The 23,783-nt window shown below is 39.4% G+C and overlaps 1 protein-coding gene across 1 annotated transcript in view; it reads left to right on the forward strand.

Moving 5' to 3' along the window:
• The window catches only part of ADCY5 (adenylate cyclase 5), a 301,690-nt gene that overhangs the window by 157,773 nt on the left and 120,134 nt on the right, over positions 1-23,783 (forward strand). The window contains exons 2-3 of the mRNA XM_067549629.1: positions 6,771-6,920; positions 13,255-13,376. Of these exons, the coding sequence (XP_067405730.1) occupies positions 6,771-6,920; positions 13,255-13,376 (272 nt within the window). The remainder of the gene's footprint in view (positions 1-6,770; positions 6,921-13,254; positions 13,377-23,783) is intronic.

The following is a 23,783-nucleotide window of genomic DNA, read 5'->3' on the forward strand; positions in this document are numbered from 1 at the left end:
GATGGGGTGTACCAGGTCTTTGCTGCTTTGCTTTGCTACCAGGCCTTGCTAGAGGCCTTGGCACGTTGGCACACCCTGCCCTGAAAAGGTGTCCTGCTGGACGGAAAGTGCAGAGTTCAGATTTCCAGGCGTTCTCTAGAATTCACCTTCCAGAATTGGCTGCAGGCAGAACCAGCAAAAGTTAGTCCTCCAGCATCTAGAAGTGCTGGGAGCAGGCAGAGGCCAGTCAGGGCCCAACAGCCCAGATAAAAAAGACTGGCTGCTTCTATTAAGGGCCAATTCTGGGTGAAGCCAAGTCAGGAAAAGTTCTTCCTGCCCTAACCCAAATAATCTGTCCCGGTCAGGGGCATGACCTTGACAGTATATCCCTTGGACCTCTGTGAAAGACGGTTGCATTATGGATAAGATTACGTCGTGGAAGTCACAGATTCCATGACCTTCAGAGACCTCCATGACATTTTTCGCTTTAGCCCTGGGGTGATGGGACCAGAACTGTCAGCTGGCATGGGCCCCACAGCTCCGAGCCATGCCGGGAGGTAGGAGGGGGTGGGCGCTGAGCTGCCAAGGCTGTGGCAGGGGCCCTGGAGTTGTCAACTGCCGCCAGGGTGGGTGCTTGACAACCTTGTCTCTCCACCCCTACAGCAGAGCTCTGGCTCTCATCCCCCCCCCCTCGGGCTTCAGTTGTCCCCCATCAGCCTCCTCTCCTATTATTTTTAGTAAAAGTCACAGGCAGGTGACAGGCGTCCGTGAATTTTTATTTATTGGCCGTGACCTGTCCCTGACTTTTACTAAAAATAACCGTGACAAAATCTTAACCTTAGGTATGGGCTTTAACGCCCAAGGAGCTATTTTGAGTTCAGCGTTAATTTGTTTTCTCTAAATTTGCGGTGAACCCACTCTAGGGGGGGCTGCGGTCAGGTGAACCCTTGAATGGGTCAAAAGTAAATAAAAGCTTTTTAAAAACTGAATCTTTCCACTTTAATAACAGTCATTGTTAGTAGTGACACAGGTGAGGAATTACCATAAATTATCTTGACAGTGTCCCTTTTGAACATTTTGCTGTCTCTTTATTATATATTGCATAGCATCTGGTATTTGAATAATCTAATAGAAATGTAGTAGGGAAAACAGCATATTGATTCAAGCTGATATTTTATTGTGTTTGTGATGGTTTCATTAGGCTTTTCACTGAAACAACAGATTACTTCCTGATCCTTACACGTCACACCCAAGCCATCAGTTTTGTGACATATTATCAATGGTTCACTGTCAAACTAGGAGGACATATCTAATGGGGTCCCACAGGGTTTGTCCTGGGTCTGGTACTAGTCAATATTTTGATTAATGATTTGGATAATAGAGTGAAGTGTATGCTTATCAAATTTGCAGATGACGCCAAGATGGGTGAGGTTACAAAAACTTCAGAGGACAGGATTAGAATTCAAAATAACCTTGATAAATTGGAGAATTGATCTGAAATCAACAAAATGAAATGCAATAAAGTGCAAAATATTGCACATAGGGAAAAAATCAAATGAACAAATGTAAAAGGTGGAATAACTGAGTAGGCTGTAGTACTGCAGAAAAGGATCGGGGGTTGTAGTGGATTACAAATTGAACGTGAGCCAATAACATGATGCAGCTGTGGAAAAGATGAATATCATTCTAGGGTATATATATTCAGGAGTGTCATATGTCACAGCTAATAATTGTCCCTCTCTACTTGGCACTGGGGAAAACTTCAGCTGGAATAGTGTGTCCAGATGTGGGCTCCATATTTTAAGAAAGATATGCACAAATTGAAGAGAGTCCAGAGGACAGCAACAAAAATGATAAAAGATGTAAAAAATCTGACCTATGAGGAAAGGTTAGAAAAACTTGGCATGTTTAGTCTTGAGAAAAGAAGACCAAGTGGGGAACCTGAGGCCGGCAATCAATTGTCCTCCATGTCCACTGATGGTAGGATAAAAAGTAATTGGCTTAATCTGCAGTAAGGGAGATTGAGGTTTGATATTAGGAAAAGCTTTCTAACTATAAGGATAGTTAAGCACTGAAATAGGCTTCCCAGCAAGGAACTGGAATCCCCATCTCGGGAGATTTTTAAGAACAGGTTGGACAAACATCTGTCAGGGATGGTGTAAACATACTTGGTTCTGCCTCAGTGCAAGAGGCTGGACTAGATGACCTTGCCAAGTCCATTCTAGCTCGACATTTCTATGATTGTATGATTTGTAAAGAGAGAGCATGGTTTTAAATTGCACTCCCAGTTTTGATTTTGTGATAACAAGCTTTCATAACATCTAAACCAAGCAAAACAGAAACATTTCCATACAATTCTTTTTCTTAACTCCCAAGGAAACAATATTTCAAACAAAATGTTCTACGTTATTTTCAGTACAACCACTACAGTGTTTTGCTAGTGTATGAGAATCTAAGTGAAAGTGACAAGAAATTGCCTAGTCTATTTTTATTTTCCAAGCAGTGAAAAATTAGTTGATTTAAATGGGAGTTAGGTGCCTAGGCCCTGTTGAATCACCCATTAGGTTTTTGCTTGCATCTTTAGGTGCTGAAATACTTTTAAAATCTGGTCCTTTTTCTCTCCATGTAAAATGGAATGATAACACTTCCCTATCGCACAGGGTGATGCGAAAAGAAATACATTAAGTGTCAGGTGCTCATGTGCTATGGTAATGGGGGCCAGATAGGTACTTAGATAGATACAAATAATAAACAAGTGAAATAGAATCCTTGTAAAACAGCCTTCACCAAAATCAGAAGGTTATGAGTAGACGTCAAGGTCTAACGTTTGGATGAGCCAGGAGGGAGAAACCAACCCCAAAATAGAAATCTACATTTTCCCACTGCCTCTTAAGAACATTTTTCACAAGCATAAATTGCCTGAAATAGCTGCCAATAGTATGTTTTCAGACTGTGGAGCTCAGGGAACTCGCTTTTAATATCTACATCCATCTCCTTCCTCCTGGGACTGAAGCTGGTTACCATAGCAAAACCGCAAAGAAACTAATAAGCGAGTACAGTAGTACCATTTGGCAAACAGGATATAAATTCATGTGCATTCAGTAGACATAGGGCTATGGAAAAATTAATGAGTCAGAAAATCTTTAATTTTGCCTTAATTTATTTTTAAAACACTTGTGAACAAAGTGATTTTAATCAAATAGCAAGTAAAGTACTCTTACCCACACACCATATCCTTGTCCTCCCACACTCCATTCCCCAAATTATTTTAGGAACATCTGATGAACTGTGAGGCCCAAGAGAAATATTTCCAAAGCAATGCACTGAATGTTGCTTTGAGTAGCAAGAGCTGAGCTTTAAGTCTTTGCAGAGGCTTGATACTCTTAACATTCTATTATAGATTTCTTTTGGTTCAAGCCATGTAATATCATAGTCTAAATTAACTTTCATTTGGGAGAGTAAATACCGGATTCTATCTATTGCTGGTGAATGTTCTTATCATCTCAGTATAACTTGTTATCTCAGTCTTCTGGAGTGTGATTTTCTGAGCCTCTTTCATGAATTAGTCTGTGCGGTCCTGTGAGTTTGTCCAAAATGAAGTTAATGGGTGCTCAAGACCTTTAAAAATCATGTGACTACTTTAGGTACCATATATACTTGATAATGTTGATCTGATCATGTTTTTTGAACCCACTGAATATTGTCTATCTCCATAAACAGCTTGGATGGTGAGCCATGAACGAGGCAGCTGAACTATTTAAGTCACCAATGTTGCAATGATATCTGCATTTGTGGACCCCCCTCTGACTTCAGTGAGGCACTGTGTTGGCACAGAAGTCTGCCTTTAGCAGAGCTCATTGCAGGAGTGAGATCTTCCCACTGTCCAACTTGTGGACGGACCCATGCTGTATTCCCTGCACAACGTCTAAACTGCCTAGTGAAGGCTTGTCGCCATGGTGACCCTCAAGATTGTTAAAATAAATCTGTTAATCCCTTTGAATCCCTACTGCAAACCAAGGCCACCTCACTCCTGAATGAGAGTGTCCACTCAGGCGATTTAATGTGCTTTAACTATGCATTAACTTTACAGCTTTAGATGATTCGGCTTAACTTTCCTGGGTATCCCTGTATAGATGAGCTCTGAGCCTATTCTCACTTACACGTGTTTAAATGTGTTTTGTAAGAGTCCTAATTCTAGAAGGACATTTGGTAGAAATATTTGTGTATAGACACTGAGGAAAAAGATGGCTTTTTTAGAATCTTCCTTCCCCCCGCCCCCTCCCCCCGAAAGCATAAAATCATTGATGGTCATCATGACAGAAAAGGAAATTCAATAACTGGGTTGATTGCAAGTTCATTGGCGTAGGGAGATTCACGTTACATTTGCACTGGGGCAACTGTAAACATAATTAAGCCCCAAATTATTTGTATTTAAAAATAACACCAAAATACTATAAACTGGAACAGCCATGTACCATATATTTATATAAAATATGGGATGGGTGTGTTTAGGACTATATTTTATGCATACTGATACATGTTCTGCTCAATGTGTAACTAAGTAGTTTCGATACAGAGAATTCTGGAGTCCATTTAATCTGGTGATGCAAACAATGCTGTTCAGTGTTAACTCCTTGAGTGTGTTTGTAATAACCATACTGGATTCACAAGGAATTCTGGCAATGTAGTTCACTCGCAGGCTGTCAATTGTAATCAACCCAGCTATGAAGCCATATGCAGCAATCTGTGTAATTCCTAGGAAAGCCTGACTTCCATTTCCTCATTGAAATTCTTTTCCTGTGATCAATGTTTTTATGTTTTCCGGGGGGAAAATAATTCTAAAAGAGCCATATTTTTCCTCAGTGTCTGTACACAAATATTTCTATCACTTGTCCTTCTAGAATTAGGACTCTTACAAACTGCATTTTCCACAAAATTTTGTTATCTTTACTTTTGTTCAAATTAAATCTGCTTGATTTGCACACATACTAGATTCCCCAATGTTATAAGATATTAAAAAGAGAGACAAATATTTTTTACTGGCCCGCCAAAGACCTGGAATAACGAAATCTCACTGATTTGCCTTTTTTCTTCTTCTCTGTGTTGGTTTGATATCGTTCCTGTCCTCATTAATCACAAAATTATTTTAGCAGAACCTGGGTGGAAAATAAGGATCTTTAGATTTTTGTTCGTTGATATAAATCAAATCCTGAATGCAAGGCAAGAGCTGAAACCACTACCTAAAAATGCATTTATGCACTGCAAAACTAGCATTAACATGTGCCCTAATTCTGACTGCAGGCAGCCACATGCACTAAGTATGTAATATACTAGCTTTGTGTGTATGACTGAATGCTGTTCTCATGTAACGGCTGGCCCGCAAAAAGGCTAAAGGACTTACCACTCCAAAGAGTTCTCCCTTAGCTGAAGTGGTGGTAGGTTTTTGGAACTGAAGGACCAGAATTCAGTTCCCAGTAGCCCAAATGGGGCAGGGTTATTATACAGCAATTGACTGCTGTCTTCAGCCCATGGATTTATCCCCGAGTGTCGGAATATTCCTGATGGGAGTTGTGAGTAGAGACTGTTCCTGGGACAGGGTGTCTGTGTGTGCATTAACCTTAGTACTCTCTCTACAGCAGGATAGCATCTTGATAAAGTTAGATTTTTCCACTGCTGAAGTAGTCAACCTGAGTTCTGAGCTCTCCCTGCTGCCTTTTGGGTTTGATTTACATCTGTGCACATAGCCTATCAGAATCTGGCCCTGTATCTTCAGGGGGTAAGGTGGGAAATTAGTTTTGAATTTTTGTTGCACTACAGAACACCAGTAAAAAAAAAAAAAAAAAAAAGTACTTCTAAGATTCGTATCTTTAAGACTGATACAAGTCTGATATTCTGTTCCCCTAGAAATAGGAGCTGTATTCACAAAAGTCTGTCTTAATAGGAAGAGACGGTATACTCTGGCTAGCTCACAAGTTGCTGATGGTACAGAAGCACAAGCTAACCTCTGCGAAGAACTCTTGCTTGCATGTAACCAGTAGAAATGATTTGAACATTTCTCTCAAAACCAAATTTCAACACTTTTTTTTTTTTTAAATTGACAGTTATTTTGTTTTTTAACCAGCTCTAATTACCAGTGAAAGAGATGTAATTATTTTATTAGGAAGTATAGTCACTGTGGAAACAACAGATCAATGTAAATCATCTGATCTATTTGCACAGTTCATATATGTATATATCATTGACTGCATAAAGATGAGATATGAAAATCATTATCTTTCAACTCAGCTAAAAGAGCTGATAAAAGAAAAACATTCCCAGTTATTGAAGTCAATTGATATCTAAAGTTATTTCCTTGCAATAATTGAATACTATCTAGAATATGAAAGCTAATGTATCTTTCCACATATTTGCATGCCATATATTCAGTGTTTTAAAACAGTCATAATTAAAATCTTCCTTCAGATTCGTCTACATAATTCTGAGCTAGCCAAATATTGTCACCTTTAAACCTCTTTATAAGTCTCTGCCACAGTTATTTTAAAACACTTGATTGCTAACAGAACTAGAGAAAAGCATTTACATTAATGTGAAAAAATACATTTCTGAGGACAGGTGTAAAAGTTTATACTTTAAAGAACCGTGCAGTAAAATGCACTGAAATTAAGAATATTAGGCTCACTCGTGTTGGATTGTGGGATGATCCTTATAACGTGCTGAGCTTTTAACCATTCTTTCTATTGCTGACAGTAGGTTTCCAAATTGTAATCATATGTTTCTCTCCCTTGTTGCAGCTGGTCTCCAATGTCCTCATCTTCTCCTGCACAAACATTGTAGGAGTGTGTACCCATTACCCAGCCGAGGTGTCTCAAAGACAAGCATTCCAAGAGACCAGGGAGTGCATTCAGGCCAGGCTACATTCTCAAAGAGAGAACCAGCAACAGGTAAGAAGGAAGGTGACAAGAAATTTGAGACTGGAACGGCTGATTTGGAATTAGCTTGAAAATTGCTAATTTAGAGCCAAGTACTGAATGACACTGTGTGAGAATGCATCGCGGATGGCAGAGCTGGATTTGGGAAGGTGGAGAAGAGAACACCAAAGAACCTTTTCACTCAGCTACTCCTGTAGACTCGTTCAGGGGTGCCAACAAAATCCTGCTGCCTGTGCTCCCTGGATGAAATTCACCCCAAGCAGCGGGTTTGCACGGCCTTATGCACTATTTAAGTCCCATCTCAGCCCTATCTTGAGCACAAGCGGCATATGGGTTTTGTGGTGGCCCTCTGTACAGGGTGTGTACTTCGCCTCGTAAGTGCACAGTGTGATGATGATTTGTCAGCACAGCAAATGGCACTTGGTAGTGGCAGAGCTGTCATTCTGCTTTTCTGCACACACTTAGCCGCTGGAGGCCAGTTGTGACAGACGTTAAGAAGTAGTTCCCCCATAGAGGGTGCTGCTCCATTGCCTCCAAAGGCATTCACCTGTCTGTCTCTAGTGCATCCTAGCATTGTATTCTGTGTGTGAATTTGAACACCACGCTACAGGCTTTAGCTAATTTACATTTTGGTTTTTAACCATTTCTTAATTTCATCACTTTGTGTCCCATGTACTTTTGTTTGTTAGAAATTTAGACGTTAGAAACTTGCTATCAGCACACGTCTTGTTCTCAAGGGCTGTGGGCATATCTATTCCCTAATTCATTCTTTGTTTTGCTGCAGTGTGTCTCTGATATAATAATTAGAGATGGGAAGACATTTTAGATCAGCTTGTCCATTCCCTTGATAATGTGAGACAGGACCCTGCAGTAAATTTTCCAGTCCAGTTTTAAATAACTCATGAAATGGGGCTTCTGTGGCTTCCCTTGTGAACTACCTTAGAGTTTTGATTGTGAGTTTGGATAGGAGGGGAATGAACCAGTTGAAATGGCTGTGCATTTCTGTGTGTCATAAGGACAAAGCAACTTTCTCTATACTACTCCACTTTAGCACATCTGCATCTGATTACTCCGGGAGGAATTCTGTGCCAAAACAGTAAAAATTCTGCATACAATATTTTAAAGTTCTGCATATTTTATTGATCAAAATAACACAATATAATCACACCAGTTTAAATCATTTTGGTAATTTATTTCAAAATACCTGTCAGCGAGTATGTCTGTAACAATATAGACAACAATCAAAGATTCAGGAAATGCTTTTTGACAAATAGATTCCTTACTAGGGATAGTCACACAGAACTTAACCCCTCCTTCCCCATGTGGCTCTGCACCCCAACTCCCATTCAGCCCCTGCCCTAGTCTGTCCCCCCCTCTACCCTTTCTGCACCCTAGTCTGTGACCCCCCCCCCCCCAGCAGTACCCCACACTGTCCATCCCCTCTCCCCCCATATCTCGTGCCTCCTCACCTGGCCTCACGGGCAGCAAGGCACTCAGGCACTTGTGAAGAAGGCAGCCTCTTCTCTTCCCTATCTGCAGAGGGCTGCTCTCCACAGGGAGCAGCTGCCCTCTGTTCTGGTGCCACAGCAGCCCCTGGTGGGCAAAAGGCATAACTGCAGTGCCTCTCCAGCAGAATTGTATTTTCTATGGAGAAAAAAAAATTCTGCTGGGGAGAGAGGGCATGAGTTCTACACATGCACAGTGGCACAGAATTCCCCTAGGAATAGCATGTGTGGATCTGGCTATGGACAGTATTATTCTGGGCTACTTTTAGCTAACATGGGCACCATGAAGTGAAAAATATATAGACTCATAGACTATAAAGTGAGAAGGGACCCTTATGATCATCTAGTCTGACCTCCTGCACAACACAGGCCACAGAACTTCACCCAGCCACTCCTGTAATAGACCCCTAACTTAAGACTGAGTTATATGTATACTTAAGTATATTTTGTTTATTTTGATATCTGGTATATAAAGGGCATCGATTTCATGCACTAAGTGACTTTTATACAAACTAAAAATACAGTCACAGTAAGATAAAACCAGCAGCCTATCCTTCCCCCCCAAACCTGAAATCTAGGAAAATGTTTCACCTGCAAATGCCAGATGTCAGCAAGCCCCTCCCTCCTAACAAACCCTGGCAAACAGATAGGCGTTTGCAGCATATCCTGAAGTTTGGGCTACTTCACATCAGGCTTTGCAAAGTCAAGAGACCCACATGGAGAACACCCTGCTAGCAGATCCCTTCCTTTTAAACTGAGGGGAATCCAGTTTGAACATCTCCCCAGACCGGAGTTGTGACGCTTGGGGAGGAAGGCATTCTCTAGGGTAGGCATATTCCAGATCAACTAGGGATTTATAGGTCAAAACCAATGGCTTACACTCCACGCAGAAACCCACCAGCAGCCAATGCAGGTCCTAGAAAGCAGGTGGTGTGGGCTCACGTAAAGATAGCTTGTTCCGTAACTTTGCTATTTCATCCTGTACTGGCTTTGATACATTTATGATGTATCCCCATGTAAAATGCATTGCAGTAATCTTGTCTTCAGACAAGACATGAATCAGACTCCAGACTAGGCATAGGTGAAAAATAGCCATCCAAGCCAATTGCTGCTATAAGGTTATCTAACAGCATCTGGGGGCGGGGGTCTGACAATACTGCCACATGCTGTATTAGAAGAGCTCTGTGTAAGATGAAACGCTTGTCTCTCTCACAAACAGAAAATGGTCCAATAAATAAGTTATTACCTCACCCACCTTGTCTCTCTAATACCACCACATTATGATCGTATTGTATTAATAGTGGCCAGACCATTTCAATAATAGGAGCAGATGTTATCCTTCACATACCTTTTAGCCTGCTTCTACCAGCCTCCTAGCAACACCTGGGTCTTACTGAGATGGTCACAATCAACTCAGATACAAATTACCTTCTAGCTGTCCAGTCTAGAATGTAGACCTCTAGTGATTTAATTATCTGCTATAACCTAGCGGGGAATAGTAACTGAGGTTAGCATCACTGGAATAAAATAAAGAATTCTTAGCAGAAATTGTGCATTCTAAACAATCTCCAGTAAGTATGTATTTTCTAAGGATTAGAGCAAAGAACTTAAAGTCAGGCCTACAGGCTTCTACTTGCAGAATGTGACATGCCTTTTGCTTTACAGAGAGACATGAAATGCTGCAACACTATTCTCTCTTACACAGGCAAATTCTAGTCAGTTGTGTTTTGTCGTGTATGTTCTTAACCGGTTAAATAAAATGAAGATTTCTAACTGGTACTAGTAAATTGTATTCAACTGTTGGATTAGTTATTAAATGAAGGCTATTACTACTTCATGTATTTGTATGAGATAGCAAACTGTATCTGGGTAAGTGTAACCTCTTCATTGTTGATGATGATGTTTTGTGCTTTCCATCTGAGGATTTCAAAATACTTCAAAAGCATCAATAGATTTAGCCCGGCAAAACCCTTGTGATGTAGGGAAATAATATTATTCTCCCTTTTCAGATGGGAAAACTAGACAGAGATTTAAGGAACATTCTGAAAGTTGCCTATGTAATCTGTGGCAGAACCAGTAATATAACCTTTCTTTCAATGATCCTTCTGCCCTTGTGGACCTATGGCAAGTGTCACAAGCCCATAAGATGTCCCTGGGGTATTGAGCAGAGCTTTCCAAATAACTGATTTTTTAATTCACTGTCTGATGCATAAAAAATAAAATTTGCTTAGGATGGACCCAAAACAATTTTTTTTTCAAATTCTTGGTGAACCAAACGGTTGAAAAATATCTGGCGGGGTTTGAATGAAACAACTTGATTTTGTTATTGAGTATTTTTACATTTTTTAATAAAATTGAAGACAATATAAATATGAAAAGTAGTTTCAAATAAAATAATTAAAACACTTACATTTGAAAATGTTGAAACAAAACACTTCAATTTTTTTCTGATTTTGTTTTTAATTGAAAGAATTGGGTGAATTTGACACCAATTCACAAAATGTTTTGGTCAACCAGAAACTGCATTTTTCAGCAAAGAAACAAAAAAGATTGTGCCAAAAACTTTTGTCCAGCTCTTTGCATTTGGATCTCTGAGTTATCTGAAGGATGTGTAAATTGCATTAGGATTAGCAGCTCCTGCACATCTGAGGGTGTCCATTACAATTATTATCCGAGAGGCTGTGTGCACACATGTGCCTTGATTACTCCAATAATATATGAACTATATCATGCTTTTGTGCTCAGGACATACACTAGTGTCAGAAGCATAAGTATAACTCGTGTGCAAATAGCTAAATTTCTCATTTTGATATTCAAGCATCCATTCACTGATGATGCATACTTTATTATCATGTATTTTAGAGGACCCAGTACTTTTTGTCAGTTGCAGTAGTTTTGAGCTGGGGATGATACTGATCTCTCATACATCTTGTTCCACATTGTTGGTACACATGCAATCAATCCCCTAAAATGTACATGAAAGGACAAGTAAATACTGTGTAACACTACAGATTGTAAAGATTTCTGTTGTGAGCACATCGCACATATTCTCAACAAATTTGCTTTCTTATAGTTCTCAAAAAGTTTGTTATGCTGTACTTGGACACAAGTAAACAACATTAAGACAAAAATATGAATTAAAAAACAGACCTGTGTTTTATAATGGCTTGAACTGGGGAAGAGAGGGTTTTTAATGGTGACGTGAGCAATTAGTACAAGAGCATTGACCCCTCTGAGTCACGATTGCAGTTTGACCTGTAGAGTTCTGTATTGTTAGGAATTAATGAGCTGTTGAATAAGGTTATGGACCTTCATTTGTACTAGATTATGATTGTGTGGTTGGTGAAGGGGACAATTACTTTCCTCCGTGCTATGTGGTAGCAATTGTTGTGCTGGAAAAAGAGATGGTAGATGGGTAAAGTGTATAAATTTTAGTGATTCCCACTGTTGCCAGAACATGTTGCCTCTTGCCTGTTAATTAGAATACATTTGAATTGGTCCAACAAAATAGATGTCCATATTTTAATCTGCCTTTCTCTTCTAGAAAAAAAATCCTTTAACTAAAGGAATTTGAAGGAAAATAAGAATATAAAAGGCAAGTAAAGGATTTAGGAAAAATTGTATTGTATCTGGTATAACTCCAACAACATATACAACATACTGACATGCACACATGCAGATTTAACTCCTGCATATAAATTACCACCAGATTTAGACTGATCAAAGGCTACATAGATGGCCTAGTCTCAGAGGCTTTTTCTCTGATGTTTAGAAAAAAGTTGCCCCACAGTCATCATTTGCAATGTGACACAATAACTCGCTTTTGTAAGGTACAAAACTAGATAGTGAACGACATTCGAAGTAGTGTTTATGAAAGCCCCACTGAGCCTATTTTAAGAATTAAAACACAAAAACATTTCCAATAAACAAGGCTGCACTTCAGTTGTTCAGGATGAGGGTAGAGAGATGAGGATTGTGGGTGGTGGAAGGGAGTTAATAGAGGAACTGTCACTGTATGTTTGCATGTTTACATGTTGCAAAATGCAATTGGACCTTGATCCTAACAGGGGTTTTTAAGTGCTACTGTAAAACTACTACTTATAATGTGTTGTATAATTGGGCTAAATTCTTCTGCCAGTTATATTGGTGCAACCCTATTGACTTCCCTGCCACTGAGAACCCATATTGCTTGTAGTGAGGGATGCTGCCTTTGAGAGTTAGATTATGCTCTGCCTGTTGCAGGTTAATGAAGTAAATTGTGGCTCTTCAATGGCAGGGAATTGGGACATTAGTCCTGTAGACATATGCACAAGAAAGAACCCTGTAATGATGCATAGTTTATGTAATGAGACTTCCAAATCTAACATTTTACATGGGGCTTTGTTACTCTTGCTGCCTGTGAATGTATACAGCTCCTAATACCGCTCTTTAATGAGCCCCTCGGTACTTTGCAGTGACTGCTGGTCTTTATAATGGAGTCCTGCTGCTTTGGCGTCCCTTACGGGAATGCACACTTGTGTACTATGCAGTCTTGGGCACTGAAGCAGTTGTCTCTGTATGGTTCCTTCATCTGGAAGAATCTGCAGCTGTGGATAGCACATACAGTGGAGCGGGGATGAAGGTTAATTTATTTTCCTTTGATATTGTATTTTTTTTGAGTGGGACAGGACCCCAAGGTGTCTTGATGGTAGAATTGGCTGCTGAATTTATGGAGACCATTCCTCTTGCTTTTGTTCCTCAGTCACTGAACTGATGGCTTTATTTTTCTCAAACAAGAAACAAAGTGTGTTTGTTAACTGGGAAGCAGGTGTTTTAATTGGCTCCTCTGTCTGACTCAACAGGAGCGTCTCCTGCTCTCTGTACTTCCTCGTCATGTTGCCATGGAGATGAAAGCTGACATTAATGCCAAACAGGAGGATATGATGTTTCATAAGATCTACATCCAGAAGCACGACAATGTCAGGTAAGATCTGCTGCCTGAGTCCCCGCTGGCCCATGCCATGCCCCATCCCTTCATGACAGAGAATTGAAGTCCAGAGTTGGCAAGGACACACAATCCAAAATAAATCACAGCTAGAAAATTGAATTAAAAAGCAGCACCAAAAACATCAGTGAGTTTGTTTGCGGGATGGGGTGGGGTGGTGGCACCCTTTGTACCTGCAGTGTCTTCCTTTCAAGAAGTGGTTTCCACAATATCCCTCTTTCAGGAACTTTTCCTGGAATCCTTAACACTTTTAAGAAAGGCACTGGGGAGTCACAGGTTTGGTTGCTTGTTTAATTATCGAGTAAATCATCCCACTTACCCTGACTTGCACTCCTTCCTGACTTGCAGCACCTGGGTGTGAAAAGTACTGCAGAGTCAAATTGCTCTTAAAATGACTTGAATATTCTCCACTATCCTTAAGTAACAAGCTTTGTAATCAGCGAGAACCAACTCCTAGCAGCTACTTAGTTAACAGACAACACAACAGTGTTCCACAGCTCCTTGGTCTGGCCGGTTAGAGAAGGTCTCACAAGAAAGAGGCATTGAATCTGTGGTAAGCAGTACACAATCAAATACATGGTGTATATTGCTGAGATGAAACCCAATCTTGCAAGTTTCTAAGCACCCTCACACCCATTGAATTCAAGGGAAGGTGGGGTTCTTCATCACATCATGTGTTTGGGCTTTATGTGAACATTTTCGTGCATCGGGGGGAGATATAGTGGCAGCTTGGATAGCTAGAGAGGACTGGATGGCATCGATTCACGTGTTTGGGAGAACAGAGAGCGGAGAAGAAGAAATAATATATCTTGGCATTTTAAAAGAGCAAAAATTGATATCCACTGAATGCTGATGAATAATTTAATTTTGATTTAATTATCTCTGCTGCAGTAGTAAACCTGTTTGGGGTATTTTTGGCCTTCATTGAGCCAGGCTCTGAAGTGGTTTGGTAGTTCTCCTCCAGCCATGGCGCTAGATAAACTAGGGAAGAAAGACAACGAGAGTCCTGTAGCACTTTAAAGACTAACACATTTCATTTCTTCAGGCATATGCCTTCGTGGGCTGTAACCCACTTAAAGTGCTACAACTCTCGTTGTTTTTGCTGTATACAGACTAACACGGCTCCCCCTCTGGAACTTTTCACTAGGGAAGAGAGCTTTCCCTTCTCTCTCATCAGTGCCCCGCAAGGTAGATTATATCTGTTACTCAACTGAGACAATTTTACCCAACAACTTGCGTGCCATGCAGGACTACCTGGGTTTGTGCTTGTTATCCAATGCAATTTGTAACCAGATACTTGGTAACCAACAAATAAAATTAAAGTTAAATTACTTAAAATTACTTAAAATTAAATATGTAGGTTTCCTACATCTCTAATTTATGTACTGCTCTTCTGTTATCAGTAACTTATTACTATTTGTATTACCATGGCTCCTGGGAGCTCTATTTATGAACCAGGACCCCATCATGCTAGATGTTGTACAAACACAGAACACAAGGGCAGTCCCTGCCCCAGAGAACTTGCAATCCCAGTCTTTGATTCCAGACAATAAAACCAATGTGACACACTCACAAATTTTAAAAGCAGTTGAAAGCAATGACAAGCTGATGTGTCTGTAGCTGTAAAAAAGAATAACATGTGAGCAGAAAAAGGCAACAAATTGCACAAGTTGTGAAATGTAGGCCCTGATTCAAAGTCCAATGAAATCAGTGGGAGTCTTTCCACTGAACTTAATGGGCTTAGATCAGGCTTCTGTGTTTTTGATTGTAACTTGGACATATCAACTGGTCTGGTAACTCTGATATCCATGCATGGTAAGATGTCGGAGAAAAATTTAATCAGACATGAAAGGCTACAGCCTTTAATGATGTGTAAAAATAAATTATGCAGCTTTGAAGTGAATACATATTTTTAAGGTAAATGGTTTAGTGATTTTTAAAACAGAGGAGGTATATTACATCAGCACAGTACTTGTAATAACATGAACTATTGCATTCTTTATGTATAACATTTTTTTTTCCTATTCAGTTTGTTTGGGAAAAGTTTGTGACTTCAGCTTGATGGATGGTGGCTGTAATTTCTCTAGAAGCAAAATAACTTCTTGCCAGTACCTAGAGGTTGGCTTGATATTTCAATAATATGTGACTAGTTGTACTAAGGGAAGTAATGTAGCAAGGGTGGCCAATCTTACTGACTCCCTGAGACCCCTCTGGGCAGAATCCTCTAGCTCCACCAGTCTGCCTCAGGGAAGAAGCTCCAAGCAGCCCACCCCAGTGTGGTAGGTGGAGAATGGCGGGGGCAGGGGGCATAGAGAGCTCCACGAGCTACACTTTAACTGTAAAAGAGCCGCATGGGTCTCACAAGCCACAGGTTAGCCACCCTTGTAATATAGGACAACCACGTCATCATATTGAATAGTGTCAAACCAGTTTTATGTGATACTGCAATTCCTGGATGTGGAATACAGGACATGCAAATAAAATCATATTTATGAAGATTTGATTGTCTGTTTGGACAATACTTCATCTGAAATTTTGTTTGATATTATAGAAACCTTCTTCAAATAACTGGGATCAGGGCTAACTGTTTCTTTCATCTTTATTTCATTGAAAGCATATTGCATAAAGCCATGCTGAGATAAAACATCTAGGAGCAAAATATATCTTTGGTATGGACTCTTCTTTAACAAACAATCAAAAATCCAGAGTTAAAGGATAAAATAGGCTAGTGGCTGTCAGTATTAATTTGTAGAGTCACAATGAGCAAATAAAGGTAGTCATTACACTCGAAATTATATACTAATAGTTCTCCCTTTAGTTCTAAAATCTGATTAGAATTTTTCAGATAAGTCATACTTAATATGATGACTTCTTCAGCTGAGGAGGTGTAATAGCTTATTTAAAATGAAATGAGACAATAACAGATGCAAAGGAGATATTTGCTAGTCCTTCAATAAGTGCTCTAACAGATATGCACTAACATCCAACCATGAATGGGATCTAAAGCAAAGGTTGCCCTCAATCCATGTATCATGTCTTTGATATGAAATGCAGAAACCTTATTAGAGTTTCTTGAGGGTCTCTAGGCAACAAGCTAGAAACAGAGGATAGCTGACTTAATATACACATTTGCTCTTAGTGATTTGAAGCTTATACAAAAAGTAATTACAGATGTTATTGCAGATCCTATTAGGGAGGTTTAGAAAACTTCCTTTTTTTTTTCCTGATTTCCAAATTCGCCACCATCAAATCGAACTATCCGGATTGATTGAGCGGTCAGTGAAGACCTGCTCAATCGATCCGGAAGTTGACTTGTTAAAACCGCCCCCTCAATTGGTGCAGCGCAGTGAATGCGCTGCACACAGCAGAAGTTAAGAAGTCAACAGGAGTTACACAAGCTACTATGTGTGGCTTGCGTAACTCCTGTCGACTGCCACCGAATTTTAAGGTAAGGGTAGATGAGGCGTAGGAGTCAGGCATCAAGTCCATTGCCTTGAGTGGGCTCAGCTAAATCTTCTGTACTGAGAATTGTTCATTACTGTGGGAGCTTATATGTGTACATAGAGACTTGTTGATGGGCACAGTGTGCAAATCGAATGAATAAAGGAATTTAACTGAAGATTAACAGGCATGTTTTTTCCATTAATCTATGCAACATTCAAGGAAAGCTTTTTGTTTGAGGTTGGAAAAATCCAACCAATCTTGTTTATTTTTCAGTGTTATAAAAAGTAAAAAGATCTGAATTCTGTATTAGATAAAGGTCACTGGGTCAAGGCAATTCAGAAACATGTAAAGTTAGTGCAGGGGGCTATGCCTGCCCATTGAATGTGGCTTCCTGTTGATGATTAATGAACAGAAACATTTCCTTCATAGTTAATAGAAGTGGGAAAGGCCTCTTCTCTCTCTCTCTCTTTCTTCCTTTCTTTCAGCCTCACATAACAAAACTCTTCTAGTGCTTTCACATGTTAGCTAAAATTGGCTGATCCTCTTGTCTACTCTGTTTTGGTTTATATTTGCATTTATTGATTCAATTATTTTAGGATTATTGCTGTAATATCCAGTCTCTGAAGAGCAGCCGTTCTACTAAAGCTTCATAGACAGGGATGGCAGATAATCCATGTGGAAATAATAAGGCTTACTGCAACCATAGGTTTGAATCCCAGCAGGTTCAGTTTAGCCTTTTGCCCTCCTGAAGCAGGTACACTGAGCTCCATGAAGTCTCTGTGTGTGTTGGTCTCTTGGATGAAGCTCTTACTAGCTTCCAGTTTCTGTCTGCTCAATGTGCACTTGAGAAGAATCTGAAGAGAGAGAGCCTTTTACCTGGTGTCATCACCCAAAAAATTCTCCTAGTACCTCACAATTTTACAGCACATTCTGTGCCAGCTGTCTGCCTGGCTGTTGCCTTCCACATTTTTGGTATGTTCTTGAAGCATATAATTTTTAAATTGATATTTTCAAGACATAATGAACAGAATTAAAGAGAACTTCAAGTGTAACAGTGTGTTACTACAGCTAGAAATCTTCTGAGCAGTTTATGAATTCTAACCAAGGATGAGCGTGAGATGCAAAATTTCGATTTGGCTTACGATCACACAAGGTTTTGAGGATGTTTGTTTTGTCCTGTTACAGAAAGAGAGAAGCTGTTTGCTGAATTGAGATCCAGATAGGGACTTCAAATTCTCTGAAGCTCAGAGTTGAAAGGGGTTTTGGTTGAGGACTCCTCTTTAATTTTACGTTATAAAAAATGGTCCTCTAACAGAAAATGCTCTCTTTTAAACTGTTGTGGGAAGTTACTCTATCTTTGATCTACTTTGAAATGATGCTCAACATGGCAACCTATGACCTCCTTTTCTAAGTGTTATTGACTGTTGATGTTTTTACTTATTTGTAGTTATATTTCTTCTGCTAATCTTAATTTCTTCCTACCCCTCCCTAAATGTGTGTGGCTTTTTTACAAAAATATTCAGTTTTTCCACTTTTCCAGAAACTAGCCTTTCATGTAATCCTACCATGACCAGGTAAGGAATTACATCTTTCACAAGCAGATCATTTTTGTCCTTCCAAGTGTCTGAGAATAATTTTCATAGCAATTAAAAGATGAGACTAATTTTCCCATGATAATTTCCATGTATTTTAGATAATTTCCACATGCATGCATTGTTTTAAAAGTATGTACAAGAGAAATCTTCATTAGCTGTTGGTTAGGGCCTATGAAATGTAGCTGAGCCATGCATATTCCATGCATTTCAGTGTAATGGTACTAACATTATTCTGTTCAATGTAATGTATAAACAAAATATATTTCTTAGGACATATCTATGTCTGCGATATAGAGGATTTTCATGAAGAAGTAAAGTGGTTCTTCTAACCTGAGAGGATAAAAGAAAGTCTGTTCAGAATCTTATTCAGGACTTCCTGGGAATGAGTTCATAGTCTTCTGTTTATTGTTATGGAAAGTAAAGTTCAGAGATTAATTTATCCACAATGAAAATATGATTTCCTGTCACTTTTGGCAGCAAGTTACTTTTCCAGACTCTCCTCTGTTCAAGTATATTTGGAGTGATGGTGATAGTCAAGATGAAAAGATATTTTGGGTTAATATATTCTACTGCAATGCAAATAAGTAGGTTTTATGAGCTTTTATAGAGAGACTAACATTTTTCCTCCCTGAGTTATTATATGAGAATTATCTTTGACAAATACAGAACTTTGCAGAATGATTTGACCTTTCCCACGTCTGTGTGTTAAATATAAAGCCATTGTTAAATATAATCAGGAAAGGAGTTCCCAAGACCATACAAGTCACTTTTTTGGGGGATAAACAACAAGGTGAATTGTGCAATTAAATCAGTTTATTTTATCTTGAATGAGATTATATCTGACCCAAAAGCACCAGAATATGTGTGGATTATGATGCTGAGCTGATGCTTTCCAGGTGGAAATTTAAACTTGCAGTGTTGCCTTTGCTATTTATAGTAACCCATTGCCATGATAATAGCTTAATGATATCTAGGTTTAGCCAAATATAGTAATCTCAGTACTATAAACAGAGTTCAGATGTACTCTGTAAAAGAATAAAGGTTGGCAGTGTCATTTAAATTCCTCTGATGAATTGTTTCGCAAAATTTATTTTAGGGATGGTAACCAGGCATGGTGAAAGTGACAATTTCCTCTTTATATGATTCTTGTGAATTGTATACTGAACAAGATTAACCTGATGTGTAAATTGTTTTAAAAAGCTTGTCAACTTAGATTATACTGTTTGCAGAAATAAAACAATGGATTCCACTCACTGTAGGCATTGTAAATGTGAAACATGTTTAACTACCTTTCTAATTCAATTATGTTCTAGCATCCAAACTTAAGAAAAAAACCACAGCCTTATTTATCACTTGACATGTTTTCAATGAGAGCAAATCAGTATGGTTCAACTGAGAATCAGGATTCTGTGCTTCTAATACCAGTTGTGCCACTGACTTCACCTTTCTATACCTCATCTGTAAAATGGGTATAATAATCACTTTCTTCACAGGAGTGTTGTGGTCTTCAACTAATTGTTTGTAAAGGTCTTTGAGCTCCTAAGATGTAAGGCACTACATAATTGCAAATTACTACTTTTGGATTATAATATTTAACTACAATTGCTATAGATCTCAGATTTTCTTTTTGTGGCAAAGTACAATTACAATTTTCTAGGTATCTATTTTTTTCCCTCCTCAACCCTAAATGTTTCTTCTTTTAAAGGACGTATCAGTCCGAACGTTATGTCAGACAGCTTGGTTCTGATTGCAGATAGTGGAAAGGTTCCCACAGAATAACTTTAAATGAGTACACTGATGTCAATGCAATCATCTGTCAAATTTGCTTGCTAGTTAATGGTGTGTTCTTGGTGGCATATGTAGGTTTAGCTCTTAATTTTCTGGCTTGCTAAATTACAACACCCCTCTTTTGAAACTGAATAATTTTATAATGGAGCATTTTCTATTAAGTCCAGTTCATATTGGTGAGTTCCATCTCTAGATAGGTTTGCCAACTGGCTGTTGTTCAATAGCTCATCTGGATTTTATTTCCATATTTTCTTCTTGAGGCAGTTGAAGCTAAGTAAAAGTGGGTTTAATTTTACCATCTTCCATAAATAAAAATACTGAACAGTGAATATGTGATAGTCACTCTCTGGATGTTTTCAGTAATTCCAAAAATAACCCCTCATCTCAGCCAAAGTTAATGTAGCTACAATTTCCATGGAAAGCATCATCAATGGGGTGAGGCCGCATTCCTTAACTCTGCCAACTTGTGTGAAGACGATGGTTTATAGCTGAAAACATGGGAGTCTTACATTAGTCAGGAGAACGCCCAGCAGCGGGTTTCAAGCATGTCTGGATTCCTTGTAATAGTCTCCATATCAGTCACAGATCAGTCCACAGCTTTGGTTTCCTTTCTGTTTTTTTCCATACCAGGTGATACAGCGGGGTGCTGAAATGATAACAAGCGTACTAGTATTCTGCAGCCTTTCTTTTAGGGGAATCTCATCTAGTCTAAATAGGTTCTTATACTGTGCTCAGTATACTACGCTCTTATACTGTGTGCACCTACCTTCCAGTAGGGCATTAAGTGACAGATCTATCACATTGTTTGCATCTCCCCAAAGGGAGAAGCATGGGATTTCTGTGTTCTTGTTGTGAGAGATCATTCTGCCTCCTCAAAGCCAATGCTAATCCATCTGGTTCTTCAGGGCAGAGCCCTTGGGTTCTTTGGGCTGGTTGAATACTCCTATGTAGAAGGCCTACGCTGAACCGGAAGCTACATTGTGAATAGGCCAGGGAAGGGCTGCATATTCACATATGTGTGGATGCAATGACTGTACACAACTGGTGCAGAGGTCTGTGCCTACTCTCACAATTCATAGGCTTGGAATAGCAGCAGTGAGGGAGATATGCAGCAGCCCAACACAATCATCTTGGAGACAGGGTGGTAAATGTCACTTCCTGAACTGCTCTGCATGGCTCCTGCAGAGAGTTCAAGCCCGAATGCTCTGGCTTTATCCGGGTGGGGTGAATTTCATCTTAAATAATTTTCCTTAAACCCTGAGAATCTTTCAGATGACAGTAACTCTTTAATAACTACTAACCTAAATTGGAGTTGAGCCAATTATTGAAGGTGAAAAACTCTGTAGCTTACTCCTAATTACCTGAGTCATCCTGTCTACTTATGATTTCTCTGAGGAATGTGGAGGAGCAAATAAGAATCTTCTGGGAAAAGACATTAAATCTAAAATCTACCTGTGAAAGGAACATCTGTATCTTACAGTAGTTATTGTAGCTGATCTAAAATTGGCTTCAAAGTTATGCAATACGCTGGGAAATATAGGATCAAAGAGGACACTTCAAAGTAGTATTTGGTTCCACATCACTCCTTCCCCATGGTGCATATTTTATTGACATAGCATTATTGAAAGCCTCAGGTAATCTTTTTAAACATAAGGACAAAGCAATGTTATACCAGTTCATCAAATCCTCCTATAGATACATGCTGTAATGGGGTTTACAAACCCCACAGTGAGCATAGACAGGAGGGTGAGGAGAGTCTTCCCTGCTTACTGGCAGTCAGGCTGATCATACCCCTTGCAGCAGGCAGAACTGCCTATCCTACAGACATGCATCTGCAGCTGTGACCAATAAGAGACCAAGGCCAGCTATAAGGCAAAGGGAAGCCAGAAGCACCGGGAAAGCAGAGGGGCAACAGCTCCACACCAGATTGCCTCTGAAAAGCTGACAGAAACAGAAGGAGAATGCGAGCCCTGAAGTTTAAGGGCTAAGAGACTCAATTGAAGTGAAGAGGTTATAGACTGGGCTAATTATAGATGAATTGAAGGGGACCAGTTAGAAAAAAGCTGGGACCCCTACAGAGACTGCACCAAAAGCAGCTGACACACGCATATACACCTTGCTGCTCATCTTAATAACAATAATAAAAAGACCAAACACATGGTAACTTGCTTACAGTTTTCTTCTGAGAGGCTATGTTTGTGTGTGTGTGTGCGTGCGCGTGTGTGTACTGAAGTGATATTGTGATCTTGGCTACTGCTGGCAACTCCTGGGGTCTTCAAAGTGACAAAGGACTCTTCTAAAGAACAAAACAGCTAAATAATCAGCTGTAAGGCACCCTGTTGGAGTGCATTACTTAAACATTTGTGTTGTAATGAACACAACAACCAAAAAGTACAGAGTACCAGGTGACTGCAGATCTGCAGCCCCCCAGCAATCTATCTGCAGTTAGGCTGCACCTGTGATGTATAATTCACACCCTGCTATTCCGAATTTACACAGGGGTCTGTGAAGTTCACAGGGTGATGGATAGGAGACCGTTAGATGATTTAATGATGAAATACTGTGGATGTGAATTAAAGAGAATAATGAAAAGATTCTCAGAGAAGTTTACAGTGGAGTGTTTTAGCTCATCAAGGTTATTTAGATTCCATTTCTTCTTCAGAACAAGGAATAAATTCATTTGCAAAATAATGCAAGTCTCATTTTCTGATTACCCTAAAGATTGAGCCAGGCAAATCTCAAAGGGTGCTAATTAACCAACTAGGGAGATTCCCTTTCTGCTCCCCCCTGGTCTCAATGGTGATGCCAGAATAAGGATTGAATGAGGCATGTAAAATGTGTCTTGACATGTTTAAAGTAAATTCTACTGCTAGGAACTAAAATTGAGCTGTCCAGTAGTTATATCTCGAAAGTCCCACTGAAAGTTAACCAAAGACTGTACCATCTAGCTGATCAAAATGCAAAAAAGATAGTTTAAGAAGCGTACATTTTTATCATGCTTTGAATGTATTTTTATTAAATAATCTTCTTACCCCTTTTTCCACCGCTCCTTAAGTTACAATGAATAAATATTTGACATGGAAGTTTTTCATCCCACAGTATGTTGAACTTACAAAATCATTTTCTTGAAGAAGCAAAACACAATGAATAGTATTAGGTAGGGCTGGGAACTGCCTGTGCCTTAATTTTTAACCCTTTGTCAATTTTTATTGTGGAATTTTATCTCCAATTCTTCTTGGCTGTATATTCATCTTAGAGGAGACTGCAAAAAAGGTGACTGAGGGAGGCACAGAGAGGGCAAAAAAATAGGGTGGATTAGGAAGAAGAGGTTGAGCAATGAAGAAAAAGCACTTACCATAGATACTGTGAATAAGGAAGCACAGAAGGGAAGAAAGAGATGCATCATTTCTAGGGCATGCTTATGCCATTCTGTCTTTTGGAATGGTTCTTCTGCCACTGTTACATAGCTTATTATTTTCTATTTATGCATTTGACTTTTAATTAAATCAGCATTGGAACATACATTGATTTAAATGGCAGGAATAAGACTTTCATAAAA

Source organism: Emydura macquarii, unplaced genomic scaffold (genome assembly GCF_026122565.2).
Source record: "Emydura macquarii macquarii isolate MOO-44397 ecotype Brisbane River unplaced genomic scaffold, CSIRO-AGI_Emac_v2 contig_1253, whole genome shotgun sequence".
NCBI classification, from domain to species: Eukaryota; Metazoa; Chordata; order Testudines; family Chelidae; genus Emydura; species Emydura macquarii.